General features: G+C 39.2%; 2 protein-coding genes across 8 annotated transcripts in view; one reads left to right on the top strand and one right to left on the bottom strand.

Annotated features, from left to right (window-relative positions):
* Window positions 1–1,271: 1,271 nt before the first annotated feature.
* Window positions 1,272–16,604, bottom strand: znf526 (zinc finger protein 526). 7 transcript variants are annotated; one of them, XM_079837322.1, is made up of 8 exons: window positions 16,202–16,604; window positions 14,975–15,380; window positions 14,711–14,871; window positions 7,104–7,211; window positions 4,930–5,720; window positions 4,702–4,828; window positions 2,180–3,775; window positions 1,272–2,101 (listed from the first exon to the last, which is right to left on the bottom strand). In XM_079837322.1, the coding sequence occupies exons 2-8, from the start codon at window positions 15,228–15,230 to the stop codon at window positions 1,940–1,942; spliced, it is 3,201 nt and encodes a 1,066-aa protein (XP_079693448.1). In that variant the 5' UTR covers window positions 15,231–15,380; window positions 16,202–16,604; the 3' UTR covers window positions 1,272–1,939. The 7 variants fall into 7 exon arrangements, with proteins under 7 accessions (XP_079693448.1, XP_079693452.1, XP_079693450.1 ...); XM_079837326.1 differs by having other exon boundaries at window positions 4,930–5,705; window positions 16,202–16,564; XM_079837324.1 differs by having other exon boundaries at window positions 14,975–15,282; window positions 16,202–16,564.
* The window catches only part of gsk3ab (glycogen synthase kinase 3 alpha b), a 24,895-nt gene continuing 19,551 nt past the window's right edge, over window positions 16,549–21,892 (top strand). Inside the window, exon 1 of the mRNA XM_079837329.1 lies at window positions 16,549–17,531. Within this exon, the coding sequence (XP_079693455.1) occupies window positions 17,357–17,531 (175 nt within the window). The 5' untranslated portion in view covers window positions 16,549–17,356. The remainder of the gene's footprint in view (window positions 17,532–21,892) is intronic.

The following is a 21,892-nucleotide window of genomic DNA, read 5'->3' as shown; positions in this document are numbered from 1 at the left end:
TGGCCTTTAAATAATGTCGCAAATACTAGTACATAGAGCACAAACCTTAGTAAATCATCTTGCTTGATTCATTTCAATATTCCCCTACCAAAAGTTGAGTCTGAAAGGGGAAACTCCTACAAATGCATATACAATAAGGTCAGCTGCAAAAATAACTGTCCACACCTTTTCACTGCACCTCTTTAGAAAATCTTTACAGTAGGTTTTTAAAGCTATAAAAGGGTTTGCGCTGGCACAAGTAAATCTGGCCCTTACCCTCCTCACTGGAGTGTGATTGGGTGATATCATAGACGTGTATTTTAAATGTATATTTTATATTTTTGGAATGCAACAATAATGTGAGATCGTTCGAGTTCGGACATTTTTGGAAGGCTTTGATAGTTCAAGCTATTAGATGCTTCATGTGATTTTTAAGAATAAAGGGATGACGAGGTATTTTTTTTAGTTACATTGTCGTGGTCGTGTATTTTGTGGTTTGTCTTTTTTATATCACATTTTGTGAGTTGCTGCTGTACAGGAAATCAATCTACAAAGCCAATTACAGTAGATTCCATGTAACATCAAAACAGATTGTAAGAGATTTATTGAAGTCGACTGAAAAAAAAAGTTAATTTACTCACCGCACATTGTTCCAAACCTGTATGACTTTCTTCTGTGGAAACACAAAAGCATTTTCAAATTTTCTCAGGGTTTTTTTTGTTCAAAGTCAGCTTGTTCCAATGTTGTTTTGTCCACCTTTGACTTTCATTGTATGTACCGAAACAGTTGAAACATGATATTCAAAATATATCTGTTCCACAGAATAAAGTCATACAGATTTAAAACAAAATGAGAGTGAGGAAATGATGACAGAATGTTAATATTTTAAAGCTGCAGTCCGTAACTTTTGGCGCTCTAGCGGTTAATAAACAAACTGCATGCGTCTCGCGGAAGAACATTGCAGCCGGAGCTACTTCTCTGTTTATGTCTATGGCGAGTCACGTAGGGGACTGTGCTCCTCCGCAGCGGTTCCCACCAGACCGGTCTGAAATAGTCCCAATATAAACACTTATTAACACTTATAATTGTGCCATAATGATTCAGGGTAAGACAAAAACACGGTTTGGGAAATGGATTCATGTTGTACATCCTCATTATTATAATTTTTGTAAATCTTGAACACAAAAAAAGTTACGGACAGCACCTTTAATTATCCCTTTAAGGTGACATGATTTCTGGCTAGTTCTGTTATTACTACACTTCCTCAAAGCAATTACAGAGAGACAGAGACGAACTGTTTAAGTTTATTTGCAAGACTTCTCCAAATCAGCATCATAACATTAAAAAAAGCTACAAACATTCAGTGTACAGACCGAGAAATGTGATGTATGCAACACATGGATCCCTTGTCCATCGCAGTGATGGTGCATAATGTCTGTCCATGATGAGCACTAACATGTGTCGTTTTCCCTCTTCAGCTCAATGCCCTCGCAAGAACTGCAGGTCACAACGTAAACCAGGAATCATTTGAACCCATCCTGTGGTATGAACTCGCGCCGCTGTCCATGGGTGTGTCTTTCTAAATCTGTGCCGTTATGCCTCTTCTATCTGGCTCTGTCAGTACAAGTGTCATGCAGTGTATCAGTGCAAGCCAGACTGCAGTTGCATCCTCTAAAATCAGCCTTATTTTTTTGTCTCAAAAAAGTCAAAACAAGGCTGAAAAATATTTGAATGGATCCATTAGAGGGGGCTTTTTGAGGCAGACTTATTCACACATTCAAGAACTTTAATGGAAATTAATACAATGTCTTGAATTTGCAACACTTTATCTCAGACGGTCTAATTTTTGTGTCTATGCTTGTTCTGACCCATCTGACATTACTTATGCTCGTATTGTAATTGTGATATTCAAATCTCCAAGATGATGGTCACTGGAATGCTGCACTGTTCTTCACTTCTCTCACAATAACTGCAGGTTGTCCACAGTGATGGCCTCCATGTTGATGCCGCCCTCCAGTGCAGTGTGGTACAGCTCGATGGCCTCTGCCAGGTCTCCGCTCGTCTCAATGATGGCTATAGTCTCTCCAAACTCGTTACACATGATAGTGGGAGTGCCCTGAGTCTGAGATGGTGAGAAAATATAAACCGTTAGTTAATGCGCAGCAATTGTAACAAAACACAGTAGAACTAGCATACAGACCTGTGTCAGGTTAGATGTCTGTATCTGAATGACTTGCGGCTGTCCGAGCTGCACGCCCTGCTGGCAGAAAGATGGTATAGCTGTTGCTAGGTCCATCTCAGAAGCCTCCACGACAGCAATAGTTGCCGTGTTGGATTCTGCGGGCACTGCTTCTCCGCCGTGCTCCGGCTCTTGTTGCTTTTGGGAGCGAGCGTGAGTCTTGCGATGGTTTCTAAGGTTCGAAACTGTCTTGAATGTCTTTCCGCATTCTGCGCAAGCATGCGGCCGCTCGCCCGTGTGCGTGCGCCGGTGTTCTGCCAGATGCATGCTCTGCACAAAGCCCTTATCGCAGAACTCGCACCGGAACGGACGCTCGCCCGAATGTGTGCGGAGGTGCTCCCGCAGGTGCGTGTTCTGGCGGAAACGTTTCCCGCAGATCGCGCAAGGATACGGACGCTCGCCGGTGTGAACTCTCTGGTGTAATGTGACGCTCGAGGCTGAAACGAACAGCTTTCCACACACCGGACAGGGATGAGACTTCCCAAGGGCGGAGTTGGAGCCTCGTGGCCGGCCGGGCCCAAGTCCGTGACTTAGCTGGTGCAGGCGAAGATTTGCAGAAGAGTTCAAGCGCTTGCCGCATATAGTGCAATCCAGATTGGGTTTTGCCATTGAAGGAGCGCCTTGTTGCTCGGTGTCATCTGTCGAACCCTGCTGACCTCTGACCTGGGAGTCCTGGGAGATGCAGTGCGGCTGTGTCAGGTCGGGATGCTCCTCCAGGCAATGTATGTCTCGCTGCCGCTTGCGCAAGAACCCTTCGGGACAGTGCGGGCAGGGGTAAGGCGCCGGTGACCCTGGGTGGTGAAGAAAACGATGAGCTACGAGTTTAGCGGGACGGATAAAAGTGGCAGGGCAGTCCGGACAGGGGGAGGGCGTCGCATTGCTGTGAAGATGCTGACGGTGTTGACGTAGATTTGACGATTGGCTGAAGGCTTTGTGGCAAATGTCACACCGGTACGGGCGAACTCCCGTGTGTGTGAGTCCATGGCGGGAAAGATTGGCGAGAGAGGAAAAGGTCTTTCCGCATACGCTGCACTGGAACGGCCGCTCGCCCGTATGTGTGCGCAGGTGGTTTCGCAGGTGGATTTGCTTTTTGAACGGTTTCCCGCAGATGTTGCATTTAAAACGCCTCTCGGTCATATGAGTCGTTCGGCGATGGCGCAACAGACGGACCTGCGAGGAGAATCTTTTTTTACAAATAGAGCACTGAAACTTTGGATCTTCCTCAACAGCAGGAGTCCTGTGTTTACCTTCCTCTTCACCCACTCCTCCTTCCACACTGGCAGTAGCTGAATGGTTTGAGTTGTCTGTCAGCATTTCCCCTCCATTTTGGACTTGTTCTGTGTTCGAGTGTTCAGCATACAGCCCATTCTCTGTCGGCTCTGAAGACTGGGAGACCACGGCGATGCCTTCAATGAGCACAGGGCTTGTGTCGCTTGACTCTTTTCTTTCATCTTTCACATGAGGAATCGTCACTGCCTGTCTTTCTTTCCTCCAAGAAGCCTCTCGTTCTCTTGCTCTCTGGATGATAGAGAGAGGTGACTGCTGTGCCAGTACAAACTGCAGAGGGGAGAGAGTTGAATTAATCACAATTTTGTTGTTGTTGTTAACACATTCAGTTTTAAGGAAAGAAAAGTATATAATAGGCCTTTATGTAATTATTAGGTTCTGCAGTTTATGTGGATAAAACAAACAATAGCACTGTAAATTTAATTATTTTAATACAAAAATTAAATTTTTTCTAAATTTGTATCTAATTACCAATGGAAAAGAGGCAAATGCAAAGTTAGACAATCATTCAAATTTTTTATGGATGCATCTACAATATTGAATATAAGCAGTTTTATAAGCATGTTTTTTTTATTAAATTTTTTTGATTTATACATTTTTAAAAATGTAAATATTGGATATGCATCACCAATACTGAATATTCAATTGCACATGCTCATTTCATGCTCGTTTTCACATTTGCTTGGAATCTAACGCTTAGTCGATGTCATTATTTAATAATACTATAAAATGTATACTGTAGAATATACTGTAAAAAATACTGTACAATTTTAATATGAGGTATTTATCGTTATCAGCCAAAAATTTAATAATTTATCTGTAGGGATCATTTCAAGCAATTCAAAACCATCATGGTGAACAGTGCGCATCTGAAGTGTCTCAGCTGAAGGAAATAATCCATTATTTTCGGCTTTAATATATCGGCATTAAAAATGAACATCTCATACATATATCAGAATATCAGTTTTGGACAGAATTGTGATATCAGTGCATCCCCAGTGTTTTTAAAGATCATGTTCAATTTTGTGAAGGCCTAAGACAATCTAAAGGAAAATAATACAGGAAATATTGCACGATATATAGCCAATATTGACCAATGCGGATAAATTAAACAATACATTTAATCTCTAATATCGACAGATAAACAACATGATACCGATCAAATGCATCGCTAATTTCCTAAAACCAACTATTACCTGAGAAACTGGCGTGGTCGGCTCACGTACTCTGTGAGTGCGGCGATGGTACAAGAACTTGGTCATGTTGGTGAAGGTTTTGGCACAAAATGGGCATTTGTGCAGTGGCTCAGAAGTATGGGATTTCCTTAAGTGGAGGAAAAAAAAAAAACCCGCCATGTTTGATTAGAGAGTATGCAAATCACAAGCTATATGACGTTTGGCTAGAGAGTTTGTGTGTGTTAGTACCTGTGTATCATAAGAGTCATCTCTGTGGTAAAACCATGTCCACAGTCCACACACAGAAAACGGGCCTCACCAGAGTGTGTGCGCATGTGTGTCTGAAGGGACACCAACTTCTTAAACACTTTATCACACTCTGGGCACTCGTGTGTTCCTTGTTCATGCACACGAAGGTGTGCCACAAGCCGATTGGCAGAGGTGAACGTTCTTTTGCACTCCTCACACTGAAGATTGCTGGATGAGACAGACGACGTCAAACCTAAAGCAGCCGAGCGTGCAGTGTATGTACGTCTCCCACTACTAACTTTGCCGACTTTGCTGCATTCTTCTGATCCGTCGCTTCTTCCTTCATCTTCCTTACCGCCAGAACTGTCTTCATACCCCACCATCACCCCTGTGTCCCCACTCTCTTTGTCCTGGCCTAAGAAGTGCTCCCCCTGGTGTTGAAGGAAATCCTCTGGTGTGCTAAACAGCAGATTACACTCAGAACACTCATAAGGATGGATAATTAAAATTTCCTCATTTTCCTTGTTTAGCGTGTTCACCTGACCAGAGGAAGGGAGAAAGTTCAGAGTGGTTACATTGTCCAGACGGATGGGATCGGCAGGTAAGAGAGGGGCGAGGAGTTTAGCTTTTCGAAGAGTAGCTGAGGCAGAACCATCAGCGATCGCTTGGGCGGAGCAGAACTGTAGGCGAAGCATCGCAGAGGTGGAGCCGGGCAGGGAAGCGTTTGCTGGTACTAGCATAGTTCTGGGAGTGGCTGCAGTTTTAGATGGGGTTTCCTGCTCGCGGAGTGCCTGAAAAATAAAGGCAACAAAGGTAAGCTAGGAAATAGGGACCTACAGCATCCTAAAACAATATGGCAATAGGCCCAGACATTATCACACTGAACCTTCAGAATGAATAAGCTGGGAACAACCTGGGGCCAGATTCAAGAAATTTCTTAAGAGAATTTACAGGAAGTTCGTAAGAACGGGTCCTTCTTTTCCCAGTGATATTCCTCTGAGCTTTTCTCTTTTGTAATGTCTCCTAGCCATCTCTCTTTCTACAGTCTTTCTTCAAATCTTCTTCCCTCCTCTTCTATCATGAGTGGACACGCCCCCTACTGCTGATTGGCTACAATTTACTTTATTTATCTTAAAGTCCCCCTGTAGTCAATAATTGTATCCAAAATTACACATTTAAACTTTTTTTTCCATGCCTTAAATAGATTGAATGTAACTCTACACCCTTGCTTCATTAAGTATACGCGGTATAATGTATATGCTAATTAGCCCCTCCTCCACTCACTCACACCGGCTTAGAGATCCACTCGGTCGGGTCAACTTTACTGTAGTAAACGCTGCACAATGGTATCGCTCTTTACAACATCGGACACATAACGGAAATTAATATTATTAGCCTTTTTCTTGACTCCGTTATCAAACAGCTAACAATGTGTTGCTAATGCTAGTCTGCAACACTAACCATGTTACTGTTCGCCATCTCAGAGTCAGACAGCCGCCTTCTAAAAATGAGTATCCTTAGAAATGCGTTGAACAACTTAGAACGTCAGTGGAGAAAGGCATATAGTTCATTATAACATTATAATATACATCATGTACTACATAATTAATGAATTTCATATCAACAGAAAAATATACCGGGATAACCTGGCTTCTCTTGAGACTCCCCTGCTTCGCAGCATATATGCTGAAGCCCGCCCGCATGCACGTTGATGTGATTGGCTACAAGGTAGTTTGTGACGTTAAGAAACACCAACGATTTCAATCCGCGCTTTTGAGACTGTCTTTGGTAAACTGCAGTTTTAAGAAGAAAATACTAAGCAATGGTGTTGACCAGTGAACACAAATGAAGATATTTTTAATGAAATCCTAGAGCTCTCTGACCCCTCCATAGACAGCAATTTAATAAACACTTTCAAGGCTCAGAAAGGTAGTAAAAATATTGTTAAAATAGTCCATGTGACTCCAGTGGTTCAACTTTAATTTAAAGGGGCCCTTTAATCTGGCCCCTGATCCATGTTGTAACGTATTCCCAAAAACATTTTTCAGCGACAGAAATAGAAATCAAACTTTGCTTTTATTGCATCACACCTGGTTAGATCAGTGTAAAACAAACCCCCTTTAAAGAATGTATTTGTTGTGTGTGTATATAAATGTATGTAGTGTGCAACAGACCTGGGCTAGAGTCAGGATCTGGCCTGCCCTCTGTTCATCCAGAACTAGATTTTGCACATTGAGCAACTGAACCGGAGTGACTGAACCATCTGCCTGAAGAACATATTCCTGAAACAGAATACAAAATGAAATTAGACTATTTAGAAGACAGCTCTTCAGTAAAGGCCTGTTCACACCGGGACGATTTTCGCGCGCGTTTATCGCCGACGTTTAACGCCTCGTGACTAAACAATGGCCGCCAATGATAGTGTTCACACCGACGCGTAAAACGCCAGGCGTAAAAGCGTCATTTTAAAAAAAACGCCTCGGGTTCGTTTTTTTATTTTGACGCGTCGCGTTAAAAACTGGCCGATCAATGAGATCAGTGCTTTTGTTCACGTGCCTGGAGCTGCTGAAGTGACAGTAAAACACAACTTGGTGGCGCTCAAGCACAAAATCGGTCTTGCCGATCACACATTGATACGAAGAAGAAGTAGTAAGTAGACAAAGAAGAAGATGGGCTGCTAATGCTGCTTGCCAGTTAGCAAAAAGTGTGTGAATGGTTTTGCCATAGACATAATATATCTGTGGTTTTGGCAACACGTAAATGGTCCGTGTACGTTTTGATCGTTTGATTTCCTATTTGAAATGAAATAAGCAGAAATGAGAAAATGGCTCCTTTATTCGTTTTTTCGTTTAAAAAAAAAACGAGATTTCGGCTTGATTTTTCGTTTTTCGTTTCACGGGTAAAAAACGGATAAATTACTTCAAAATTCGTTTCCCACATGTGGGCGGTCATGAGACGCCCCTTTCCGCTGATTGGTCAAGAAAATCTGAGCATGTGACGTCATCAGCCCTTCCCCAGTTCTGTGTAACAAAATAATAGTCTTCTTAAACTGTACAGGGCATGGGCTTTCTTCTATGCAACTTAACGCGTTTCACAGAAAAAGTTACATCAGAAATATGAAATATTAATCTGCACCCAGCCTGATTTATTTAGCTGTGTGGAGTAGGCTAAATATGTGTGGTGAAGCTGCGCAAGACAGCGAAGAGCGGGTGTGACCATGCAATGTTCAGACAAGTGTTATACGCAGCAGTCATAACTTTTCTTTACAATACGCTCGGTTTTGGACAAGGGATGGGCATTGCAAATACTGTAGGCCTAATACATATCGGCAGAGGGTGGGTAGCGATGATGGTGATTTTAAATTTTACTGTAACTGTAATCAGAGCCGCGAAGCAAGGAGATGACTGACAGGACGATAGCGGAGGCAAGCGCAAGATAACTTTTGTTAATAAAAAATATTGATTTGTTCAATGTAAGAGTTTGTCTTTGTTTTATTGTTGTTGTTTTCAATCAAATAATAGTGAACCACAAACTGAGCATTCGTTTTAAAGAGGAATTTCCAAAGATTTTTTATTTATTAATGTGAGTATTTTGTGTCATCCGTTTTTTTTTTAAATAAAAGTTTAATATATGTAGGTTTTTTTTTTTATTGTAGGCCTACAATTTTTTTGTAGTTGAGTTTTCATTAAAAATGGTAATGCCGGTAATGATGGAAATTCATGGTATGCGGGTGTATCATGTAATTTGCTTATTCGTTTTGTTAATAACGATATATATAATAATAGTATATAATGTTAATAATGTTTGTTTTGTTCAAAGAGTGGAGGAAGATCAAAATAACCACTACAGCTGCTGAACGTCATTGACAAATCTTTTCTTGATAAATGTATGGATAACACAAGTTATGGTTGTTATTGTTGTCACAATTAATCAAAATATCCAACTTTAACGTTGCTAAATGGCATCTATAAAATTATGATTTTCTCTTCTATTTAAATGCACATTTCTTTTTACAGTTTTTCTCTATTTTTCCAACAAAAATAGCTTCAAACAAAGTATAGGTTTCTTTCTTGCATAATTCACCGTTTTTGAACAGTTGGATGATTCTAGAATCCATTACGCTGCCAACTATAGCTACTGGCAGTTTTATATGTCAATTTATCTGTCACTACATCAAATTCCTAGTTTGTGTAAACATACCTGGCAATAAAGCTCATTCTGATTCTGATTCTGATAATTACATAGGCCTGGAATAATAAAATTTTTCCCAAAATTTCATATTTCTATAATTAAAATATTATATTTAGAACATAAATCTAAAAATCTCATTAGCCTACATTATTTAGGCAATTGTAATTACAGTGTAAGTGGATTTTGATAAATGGTAATGGCGCATCTACTGAATGTACACGTTCATTCGGCGCATCGCCAGTGGAAATCGCTTGGGTGTGAACACTCAAGACGCGCCGAAAAACGTCACGAAAAACGCTGGCAATAAGCGCGTGCGATATTCGTCTCGGTGTGTACAGGCCTTAAGGTTGGGCAAAAATACTGAGTTTCTGATTCATTTGAATGATCTTGATAATGATTCTTCAAATGACAAGACAAATCTTTTATTCTCTGAGTATGTACTCATACAAGTTGTTTGTTGAGTACCTCAAGAGCCTGGCAGTGGCACTCGCAGTGTAGACAGCTAACAGCTTCAATTATTTTAATAATTGATTTCTCTATTAGACAGCAATATTGTGTTACTGACACTACTAGTTGATGATAAACTTTCATTCCAGGAAAATGTAGACCATATACACAAAAAAGGAAAACGGCGCTTAGGTCTACTTAGGAAACTAAGGAATTTTAATATTGATAGGAGGATTTGAACTATTGTTTATAGCTCAATCATTGAAAGTATCTTAACATATAATATAATTTCATGTTTTGGAAATTTAACGACAAGGCAGAAAAATAAATTGTCACAAGTAATTAATGAAGCAAGTAGGGATGCAACAATACAGTTAGTCCACGGTTCAATACATACCTCGGTTTTTAACCACGGTTTTCGGTTCGGTTCGGTTCTGATGGCTTGTCACATCAGTTTTTTGCTATTCTATTCTTAAGCGACAGGAACCGCAAGAGGTTAAGGAGAAAAAAGACGATTTTTTAATTGCAATACTCTCAGGGTATCTGCAGGTTTCACCAAGTCAAATTTAAGACTTTTTAAGACCTTTTCAAGACCATTATGAATTAAATTTAAGACCTATATCACGCAATTAAAAAAAAAAACGTACAAAAGGAAATGCAGAATCACAAAATTACTTGCAAAATTAAGTAAGTATTAGTAATCTTGCACTTCCTCATAGCTCAATCCCACCAGGATTAATATACAAACACACTACCCGTCAAAAGTCTGAGAACGGAAAGATTTTTTAATGTTTTTACATTCTGCTCACCAATGCTGCATTTATGTTATTAAAAATACAAAAAGCTGTAATATTGTGACAGTTCTGTTGTGACTATTTTCTATGTGAATATATAGTAGTGTCATTTATTCCTGTGATCAAAGCTGAATTTATCATCATTACTCCAGTCTTCAGTGTCACATGATCCTTCACTAAATCACTAATCATTCTCATATGAGGATCTGATGATCAACAAACATTTATGATTATTATCAGTGTTGAACACAGTTGTGTAAAACATTTTTTTTGGATTCTTTGATGGATAAAAAAAAAAGTAAAAAAAAAAAAAAAAAGATTTCTGAAGGATTATGTGACTCTAAAGTCTGGAGCAATGATGCTGAAAATTCAGCTTTGAATCACAGAAATACATTATATTTTAAGATATATATTGAAATATAAAATAGTTATTTTAAATTGTAAAAAAAAAAAAAACATTATTCACAATAATACTGTTTTTGCTGTATTTTGGATCAAATAAATGCAGCCTTGGTGAGCAGGAGAGACTTCTTTAAAAAACATTTAAAAAATCGAACCGTTCGCAAACTTTTGACCGATAGTGTGTATGTATATACATTTTTTTTTGTGAGATCAAAATTACTGATTTTGTGGTGGTCATTTTCAGAAATGTGCATGTTTCTTTTTTTCATAATTAGGATGCCACATTTACCATATCATTATATTAGATGCACTATAGTCACACATGGCAATAAAACAAACAAAATGCATGAATCTTGTTTGACAATAGGACAAATAAATACAACTTAAATATACAGATACAAACAGTGCTTTAAGTTTAGGTAGGCTACTGTTTGTTTTTCCCCGTTGTTGTTGTTGTGTGATTAATATACTAACGACACAGGCAGGGGTGGGTATAGGCTAGGCTATATTGGATTGCTACAGTAATGAGCCCATAGATATGGATATCTATGAATGTGCCTAGATTCGGTACACTCGCGCGAGCGCTGACAGGCGGCAAACGCATGCAGAATCCGCGGCCAGTCTGACATCAGTCCGTGTGTCAGTAGCGAATGAGTTCGGGGTTTCCATCCCTTTTTAAACTCTTTGTTTAGTGCTATCGGGCATATCATACTTTTATTTGGTCATTATACGAGATGGCAGGTGAGAAAGATTCGCCTTTGCTTTCACGATCGCGTGAACTGGAAGAACTGGAGAACTGAAGCTGAAGAATAAAATCCGTTTGATGTGTCTGTGGTACAATCCGAAAGAGACCCGCGCCAATAACACGAAAGCTGATTGGCTGCTATATAAGATGCATGTTGGTCTCTCACTAGTGAAAAAACGAACAACACACACACACACACACACACACACACACTAAAACGTTGCGGGAGCATTTCAATGAGCAATGGAGTAGCGTTACATGGACGTAGGGAAATTAAGACCTGTTTAAAATTATTTAAGACCTAGAACTCAATACTTCAGCGAATTTAAGACTTTTAAGGCCTTAAAATTTTGATTTTGAATTTAAAGACATTTAAGACTTTTTAAGGTCCCGCGGGTACCCTGACTCTTTCTTTATTTTACTTAAAATAATTGAAAAACCTTACTTTAACTTAAAACTTTACTTAAAGGGTTAGTTCACCCAAAAATGAAAATTCTGTCATTAATTACTCACCCTTATGTCGTTCGAGACCCGTAAGACCTCCGTTCATATTCGGAACACAAATGAAGATATTTTTGTTGAAAGCTGATGGCTGAGAAAGGCTTCAGTTAGGCCTCCATTGGCATTCAGTACACTTATACTCCCAAGACCGATAAAAGGCACTTAAAATGTCATTACAAAGTCCATCTCACCACAGTGACTCTACAATAATCTTACGATGCGACGACAATAGTTTTTGTGCGCAAAAAAAAATCAAAATAACACCTTTATCCAGCTTGTTATTGCCTTCCGCGTGTGCCTCCACGACGCATGCGCGAGAATATGACGTAGCGCCGGGGCTCGGGATTCCATGAAATGCACACTCTAACCCCATTTTGAGCACTATGCAGAGACCTAAAGCACGATCAATGTAGAATCCAACAGCTGAGATACGCGCGTCTTCCTCTGATTGTAAACAAATCACTTCTGGGTCATCTGTCCGAACGCCGGATCTGCGTCATATTCTCGCGCATGCGTCGTGGAGGCACACACGGAAGACAGTAACAAGTTGGAAAAAGGTGTTATTTTGATTTTTTTTGCGCACAAAAACTATTGTCGTCGCATCGTAAGATTATTGTAGAGTCACTGTGGTGAGATGGACTTTGTAACGATGTTTTGAGTGCCTTTTATCCGTCTTGGGAGTATAAGTGTACTGAATGCCAATGGAGGCCTTTCTCAGCCATCAGCTTTCAACAAAAATATCTTCATTTGTGTTCCGAATATGAACGGAGGTCTTACGGGTCTCGAACGACGTGAGGGTGAGTAATTAATGACAGAATTTTCATTTTTGGGTGAACTAACCCTTTAAAAAAACCCTTGTACACATTCCTAGTGTATTGTATACTATAAAATAAATATATATATAATCTTTATATATAAAGATTTACACTGGTAGCTCAGAGCTGTACAGCAGCATTTAAGTATGAAATTGAATGAATAAATGTAAAAATAAAACACTACATAGACTTCACTATAAAATATACATTGATTCTTATTAAAGCTACTGTATTAAAGTTTTTCAGTCAAGAGCAGTGAGTGATTTTCTCTTTGTCTTTTGTTGTTGTATTAACATTAAATGGATAGTTCACTCAAAAATGAGAAATAAATACAGGTTTGGAACAATATTAGAGTGAGTAAATAATGACATAATTTTAGAGGTGAACTGTCCCTTTAAGTACAGCGTGTTCACTAGGCTGCGCTGCTTTCAATTTAAGACCTACGTGCATCTGATATACAGACACACGCCGATTTTACTTTCACTATAGACATAACCGACTGTGTTTATATTAACCTTGTGTGTATTTGACAGTATTAGCGCAGTAAGACTACTTAGTCCAGTAATCACGTGTTTGACAGGCTTTTAGTGTGCGCGCTCTGAAAAGTGCATGTTAAAACCGTGCATATCCACACGAATGAGCCGGCAAGGCTTTAAAACGCATGCAAATAATGAACTTTTGTGATCGTGAATAACTATAGTGTTTCGTGAGTATAACTCCACCACTAACGTGTGATGTGAATGTATGTCACGTTGTTCAGTATATTGGGATGGAGGCAAATGATAGAATTTGTAGAAAAATACTTAATTAAATGCAAAACCGAAAAACCGCAATTCACAGGCGCGTATTGAACCGTGAAGGCCGTACCGAACGGTTCAATATTATATTGAGAATTGTGGCATCCTTAGAAGCAAGTAAGATTACCGACAAGAAACAGAGTACAATACAAGAGCTGTTCGCACATTTTATTGAAAAAAAGGCAATTGCAGTGTATTCAGAGTTTCAGACCAAACCCATCCACTCCATTTTTGCTTTGAAGCCCTCCTTTTGTGTACCGCGAGCCAATAAGAATATATATAAAAGATCATTTGTTCCTTTGGTGGTGACTATGTTAAACCAAATTCTTAATTAAGTTATGTATTTATATGAGCGGGTGCTTGTACACATATGAGAGAAGAACGCATGTGTTATATTGATATACATACATACATACACACATATATATATATATATATATATATATATATATATATATATATATATATATATATATATATATATATATATATATATATATATATATATATATATATATATATATATATATGTGTGTGTTTGTTTGTTCTTTATAGGGACTTGTGTGTTTTATGTGATTTTATTATGTGGAAGTGTGGATGTATAGTGTCAGCATCAAACTGAACAGACAATAAAGGTTTAACTAACTAACTAACTAACTAACTAGAGTTATTTGCTTGAATCTGATATTACAGATTCGTTTTGTTTATTTAGTCTGTCAATACTGGATATCTACACTGCTCCTTAAGTATTTTTTTTTTGCTGGTATCCACAGAACTGCATAGTTTGTTCATTTAAAATGTGAGTATCCATTTTCATAATAATATACTAAGTCAAAAGGTTAATTAACTGAGAGAGAATTACTTTCATATACAAATGAACATTAGAACTGGAACATTCCCAAATGAACCATAATCTAATCAAAGAAAAAGCTGAGAGAATCAGATCTGCAAGCATGGATACCCAGCTCTGTGTGTGTGTCTCTGTGTGTGTGTGTCTGTGTGTCTGTGTGTGTGTGTGTGTGTGTGTGTGTGTGTGTGTGTGTGTGTGTGTGTGTGTGTGTGTGTGTGTGTGTGTGTGTGTGTACTCACTGTGTCAGTGCTCAGGCTGCTGTGGGTGCTGCTTCTGCTGTGTGTCTGTCTGTGTGCCAACCACATTTCAGGTGTGTCAAAGAGAGCCAGGCATTCCAGACACTGGTACTGGATTGGCACGTCTGCGTCGACAGCATCCACCTCTGTGACCTCACATAGCTCTGAAAATAAAGCATTAAGGTGCTGATTACATGCACTTCCAAACATCATCTCCAAACAAAACAATCTGACATGTACAGCACACATGTTACGCACTGCACTCACCCTGGCCTGCCTCTCTCATGTGCAGCTCTTGATGTAGCAGCAGTTCGTCAGGGTTCCTGAGGATGGCTCCACACTCCAGGCACTGATACTGGCTCTCCCCAGTGTCACAGTCCTCAAGACTTGGCAGGATCTCCACCTCGTCCCCCTCTGCTCCGGTGTGGATTTGTTGGTGCACCAGCACCTCCTCCAGCGTATTAAAGAGCTGCTGGCACTCGCTGCACATGTACTGATGCTCCACATACTCCTGCTCACTCATGGTTACTGCAGAACAGTTTGAAACCTATTAAGATGCGAAGACTTTTGGTGTGCTGAAGAGAAGATAAAGTGCTGGGGTTATGAGGAGTCACAGTCACTGCGTTTAGTATATATTCCCATGCCAGAAATGAATCCGAAGCCTAAAAACAACCTGAAACAAACAAAAAACACTCCAACTTATAGAGATATGTCAGACAGACTCCCAGACAATTTTTCTGGCCCTGCACTTTCATTTTAGATTCCATAACCTATCGTTCAGGAACAGATTCCCACAGGCCACTAATTATATAGATATTACAGACATAATTTATATAATCATCGACACATTGGACAAAGCATGTCACCACTTTATCTGCCATTTAGTTTTTAAAACAACAACATTTCCACTTAGAGATTGTCGCTCGCTATAATGTTCTTAACACAACTGTACAATTTTATTTGATTTTCTCTTTATTTCATCATTCAACAGCCATAAAACCAACTCAGACCATAATTCAGTACTCCGTTTATATCAGTGTTTCTCAAACTAGTAGCAATATTACGTTTAATATTCAAAGTCTGTCATAAACTGATATGTACCCCGGCGTACCAAGGACAGACTTCCAATAACTTAATATTACAACTAGTTCCTGAGAAAAGTCGGTTAGTTATATATCTTTATCTTTTTCCATAAGGTTTCACAGCTTGTGTCCATACTTTTTGTCAACACTGTCAGATATTTATGAAAACATGTATTTAATATTATTGAGCACATCATGTGGATTTCTCATACTTTAAATATTTGACCTAATCCGTGCATGACATATGGCAGTTGTGTAACATAAAGAGTCCACAATCTGCTCTCCATCATAAACGACAAGAATATTACTAATGCATATGTTAAAACCCAACTGATTGATTATACGCCTTAATATTAATAGTATTAATGCACACAGACTACATCATTTAGCAGGTTTCAGACGAGTTGTTTACCTTGTGGCGAGCAGTTGGTGGCGCTCTTCAGATTTTGCCAGAGCTTATGCAGCGCACCGCTGTCTCCTGAGCGAGCCACCCCGCTGTACGGCGGTCGTCAGGCGGCGCTCTTCACTTTTTCCCGCAGGTCTAAGAACGCTGAGGGGAGGCCTTCTTTCCCCAACCGTTTCCGAAACTCGCCTCGCGCGCTGCAGATGGTCAATTCCTCGTGCAGCGCTCGTCTTTACGGTGTTCACAATGCGTTTCTCACCGCGGCGAACCAGTATTATTCAGCGCGGCGCACTGCTCGTTGCGTATATTGACGTAAACACGATCGTGGATATGGAAATGTACCGTTTGTCTGGCCTCTGTTCCTTGCTCTGTGCATGCTGCCCCGCCCCATGGGGGTTCGCGTGTGGCTTGTGCAAGGCGGTGATTGGACAGAAAGACTGTCAGTCAAACTCTAGCTGTTGTGATGGACAGTCTAATCATTGAAGCATTTTTGGGTGCTAGTTGGAGTATGTGAATGTGGGGCTAGATCTGCTGATGTAACGGCCCCTACACCACCAATAAATTCGTTAATAATGAAACATCTCAAAACACAACATTTACAGAAAGTGAAAATCATATGGCCATTTTTTTGTGTTCTTGAAATGTGTAAGCCGCACATACAAATATTATGATTAGTCCCACAAATTGTATACATCGACATCAAAATTATTAGGGGGAAAGCACTGTTCTACTTTTATGCAAATAGTCAACTTATTGTCATGTACGAAGTATATTTTGTATTTATAAATAATTTATTTTTATTTTACTGCAAAGATAACATAAAAGGCATTTAACTAAATTTGCATACAACTGTATTATTATATTTGTGGGGTCCTTGGCATGAAGGAATAATCAAAAGCTGGTCATTCTTGTGCTGCAGGATCTATGCACGTGAGAGCGTTGTTGAACTTCATTACCCAGAAGGCAATGTCCACAGAGCGTCACTGTGCGTCAGCCCCAGTTGCCCAGCCAAAGAAGAAAGAGGAGGCGCACAACCTTACCGATAGAATAGTTCAGGGATCCTTTTTTTAACGATTATTGTTGTTTAAATTGACATATACACTACGCGCCTGGGCCAGTCTATCGGCACTCTTTACCCCCGCTCTGGCACACACGAAACCCGATATGAGCGGCAGCGGGCGGCCCAGGACTAGCTCGTTTGCTGAGCCTCCGGGGGTCCCGGGAGCCGCTGCAGCCGCCGCCGGATCAGCCGTCGCCGGTGGAAGCTCTACAGGAAAGACGGGGGGCGCGCAGGCCTCAGCCGGGAGTTCGTCTGCTTTCGGAAACCTAAAGCTGAGTAGTGAGTATCATTTAATGACATCCCGCGACAATCACAATAAATGTGATGAAAGCAGACTAATAAAAGCCGAAGTGCTAGTCCGTGTAGCATGATGTTTATTAATTTGTTTGATTATTTTGTAACGATCGTGTTAACCTACTTTAGGCGGCTAACTGGCTAAGCTAACGTGAGCTTGTTTTTGTAGACGGATCAAGGGCTTTGATTGCGCTAACTACATTAGCTCGACAATCCTTCATCAGAACGAGTACTAAACACATCTGTTATGATCTATAAAAGTGCATCATATTTTTGGCCCATTGAGCCCTGTTTTTAAATATGATTCGTGGTCTGTAGGATCTTTAGACGTCGTGTTCTTCAAGATGTGCTCGCTTGGCAACAAAGCTCAGTTAGCATAACATCTAACAGATTGTATCTTCAATTTTGCATTTACTTTAAATATCATGGTGCTACCCTGGATGCATTTAATCGCATCATACATATCCTTAACGTTAATCTAAACGAGATATTATACATGTTGAACATAGACAGTACCAAAGTGGAGTTTGCTTGTTCATATAATTTAAGGGAATATATCAGAATCAATATATATAATGACATTATTACTGTAATGTTTAACGACTCCCCAATCACAATCTATTATAGTTATCATACCAAAGCTTCGAATTTAAACTCTGCATCCTATGAGGGAAAAATAACCATTTGTAAATTGGTGGTTGGACTACTGTGAAAACTAGTGGTTTCCCTAGAGGCATAAACCTCTTCATTTGGTGCTCTATAAATGATTCCCACTGACTGCAGTGCTGGCAGCAGCGTTCATCTGCACTGGTGCTGACTGCTGGATTTCCATGGGAAGTGGTGATGGGTGTTATTACTAGGATTGAGGGGAGATCAAGTGGGTGGATGGACGTACGACTATAACCCATGGTCCTCTGAGAAACCTTGAACCAGTAGTTACAACACACAACAGCCATGGCTGTTTTTGTCAACATATTATTCAGCCTAGTAGCCATTTTTTTTAAATTGGCCTGATGACATTTGAACTCACAAAAACCTGATGCATTTTCGCCAAACATTTTTATCTGGGAAAATGCAGTTAAGTTTCCTATGTGTTTGTAATGTACATTTGATCAGATTTTTATTTGCATGTGAGGTGTATATACACAGTTCTGCTGGAAGCAAAGGTAAAATCATCATTCAGTGCGTCACGGAAAGCCGCTAAGTGGCATAAACATGATCATTGAACACAAGACAGTTCGGTTAAATGACCTGTATCTCTCGCACACATCATAGGAGGTAATACTAGCCAGTATTTTAATAACTAGCTTTGGTTCTGGCTTTTCAGAATCACGACAGTTCAGATTCTATGTGGTGATATATTTTTTTTTACTCCGAGATAATTATTCAGTCACATGGCTGGTTTAGCAATTTATTCTGTGAATGTTTCCCTCATAGTTAATGAGCTTGTCTACCTGATTCAAAATATATGTAGAAGTTTTCATTTTGGTGTTTCCAACCAAAAATTGTCATTAAAACTTGACATTTTATGTGATGGCCTTATTAACTGGCCACTAACCTGTATCCCACTTGAAGTGTTTTTCTGATGAAAAAAAATCTCAATAGCAGCAATGACAACAGCTGTCTGCTCTGCTTTGATCCAGCAAAGAATAATTTTGCCTTGTAATGAAACAAAGCATTTGCGTTGGTGAATCTGTCATTTCTTCTCTAAATCTGAACTGACAAGAATTGACGGACAAAACGTCACCCTATGGCTTTGTTGGTCTCCAGGCATCCCCGTTATCCAGGTCTGCTCTTGTCCACAGGTGGAAATGCGGTCAGATTTTAGCTTTCTCATCCTCCACCCGTGTTCAAACAGTCTTAAGGGTGTTTCTGCTATTTCTAGTGATAAGCTCTGCTCGTTGTTCTGTTGTGTTTGGACACGCATCTAAACATGGGTGTTGGATTACTATTAACACCTGTCAGACAGCGTGGCAAAAAGGCATAGCATGCTGGATAAGAGGGCACCGGTAAGTTTAAAAAGATCTATCTGCCGTAGATCTAACACTGGTTAGCTCTTTGTTTAACACAGGCTCAGTATTTTCATGTGTTTAATGGCCTCTCAGGCATGCCTGAGTAGTTTCAAGGAATAGTTCACTATTTACTCACCTTCGTGTTGATCCAAACTTGTCTTTCTTACATGGAACATGAGAAATTGAGGAATGTGCTGATCACCATTTCTTAAGCAATTACAATAAATGGGCACTGGTGAGTTCAGGCTTCAAAAAGCATGCAAAGCACAATAACAGAATCATAAATATGACGTGTCTTTTCAAATCACCTACTTGATTAGAAGTATTACTCATGTTTTTTTGAAGATGAAATTACATGGTAGCTCAATAATTAATACTGTCAGCCATTTTACTGTGTTTTTACCATAAGGAGCTTGTCTACCACAAATCCTGCCGCATATAATGACTACATGGACATCACACAATTCTCATAGAACACAAATTATATTTTGCACTCATTTATTGTGCCAAGTAAAAATGTCCATGGTCTGCTAGTCTTAAGCCCCATTCACACCACCAGCAACTTAGTTGCTGTATGTTCCCAGTGCTGTCGCTCTAATGTTATTGGTGGACTGCACGTTTGGATATCATTCTAATTTGACTAGGAATTAGACATAAAATAATTAGCATTCTGCTGTTGGAGAGTGTTGATATAAACTACAGCAGTGCTCAGTACATTAAATCATTAACCAGATAATCGAGCAATCAACAAATTAAACTCTCTCACACTGTTTAAAATGACTAAAACATTGTTTGAATTTGGCAAATAATACATTTTCTTGTCCCTAACAATCAACATAATACAGGAGAAACTGTAAAATGAACTGCAGCAGTGCTAAACTGTTCTGTGCATCATATAACAACACAAACTATCAATGTATGAATCAAACTCACTAAGACTGCCTACAGTTTCTTTTCCACGCATCGTTTTACTAGGCCTATATCCATGTATGTGGTTAGTCAATTCATATAAAACAGTGAAATCGCTCCGGAACTGTCCTGTCGTGTCTTGCCTGCACTCGAGGCGGTGACGTGAGCTCCACGGACATTCTTGACTCCTATTGGTTGTTGCTTGTGAAATTCACTGCTCACTTGTATTAAGTCGACATTAATGAACTTTCAATGTGTGTCTCTCGTCGCTTGACACGCCTACATTCTGTCAAAAGCGGTCACTGTGGCTCGTGTTGCCGGAAGGTGTGAACGGGGCTTTAGCCAAAATGCTGCATTTTATCACAGATATTATTTTGTTAATTCACGCAAAACAATTAAATGTAACATTGATGTTTATACACTGCAATAGTCAAATTCTCTTGATAGAAACTAGAATAGAAGTTAAAGTACAGAAAAACTGAGAATGAGAAAATTATTCATGAAATTATTAAGGATTACTTGTTACTTCCAGTGTTTATTTTGACAGCAAATTTGTATTTAGTTTTAGTCCTAGTCTTTTGACTAAAATGCCATTTAGTTTTAGTCATATTTTAGTCACCTGAATTGTTTTTAATTTTGGTCTAGTTTTAGTCGACTAAATATCCTTTTAGTCGACTAAATCTACAATAGATTTAGTCGACTAAAATCTAATGAGTTTAGTTAAATTGTAATACATTAAGCATTTAAGCATTACATAACCGACTGTCACTTGAACTGAAATTTTGACATCATTTTGTTTTCGACATTAAAAATACACGAAACAGAGCTCAATTCACTTTTGTGTTTGTTTTTTAAAAACATCTATATAGTTTTTGTAACTTTCTATTTCTGTTTTAGTTAGTAGGCCATATCAGGTTAAGCTAAAGCTTCAAATAAGTTTGTTTATTTTTTTTATTTTTATTTCAGTTAACATTTATTTAATTTCAAGTAATGAAGATTGTTTTAATGGTTTTAGTTAACTATTATAACCCTGATACTTTATCGAATATGTGTCAAATACTGGTCTTTCCTCCTGACTATGAATTAAATGGGAATTAAATTAAATACAGTTTATTGTGTAACCAAAAACGAATATATAATGCATGACTTTTAATTATAAACACGCCAGCGGTTAGATCAGCACGTTCAAATCAAATGTGCGCATCTGTTACGCAGGATATCAGTTCTGACTGGATCTCTTCCCTAATCGTCCCTCCCTAACATTTTCGTCTCGTTTTTATTTGTTGACGAAAATGACAGTTGACTTCATCATAGTTTTTGTCATCCAACACTAGTTTTTATTTAGTTAAATAAAGTGAAAAAAGGTTGTTGACGAAAAAATTAACACTGGTTACTTCACCTGTTATACACAGTGGTTTAATGGAG

Source organism: Gobio gobio (genome assembly GCF_949357685.1).
Source record: "Gobio gobio genome assembly, chromosome: 15".
NCBI classification, from domain to species: Eukaryota; Metazoa; Chordata; class Actinopteri; order Cypriniformes; family Gobionidae; genus Gobio; species Gobio gobio.
Note: the sequence above shows the minus strand (reverse complement) of the source record. Positions and strands in the feature narration are given on the sequence as shown.

What these genes read in the sequence shown, in the direction of transcription:
- znf526 (XM_079837322.1), bottom strand. Translation starts at nt 15,230, where the DNA reads ATGAGTGAGCAGGAGTATGTGGAGCATCAGTACATGTGCAGCGAGTGC. An exon ending in ATGACTCTTATGATACACAG is followed by an intron (nt 4,829 to 4,929) that starts GTACTAACACAC and finishes CCTCCACTTAAG; the next exon opens with GAAATCCCATACTTCTGAGC. An exon ending in CGACCACGCCAGTTTCTCAG is followed by an intron (nt 3,776 to 4,701) that starts GTAATAGTTGGT and finishes TCCCCTCTGCAG; the next exon opens with TTTGTACTGGCACAGCAGTC.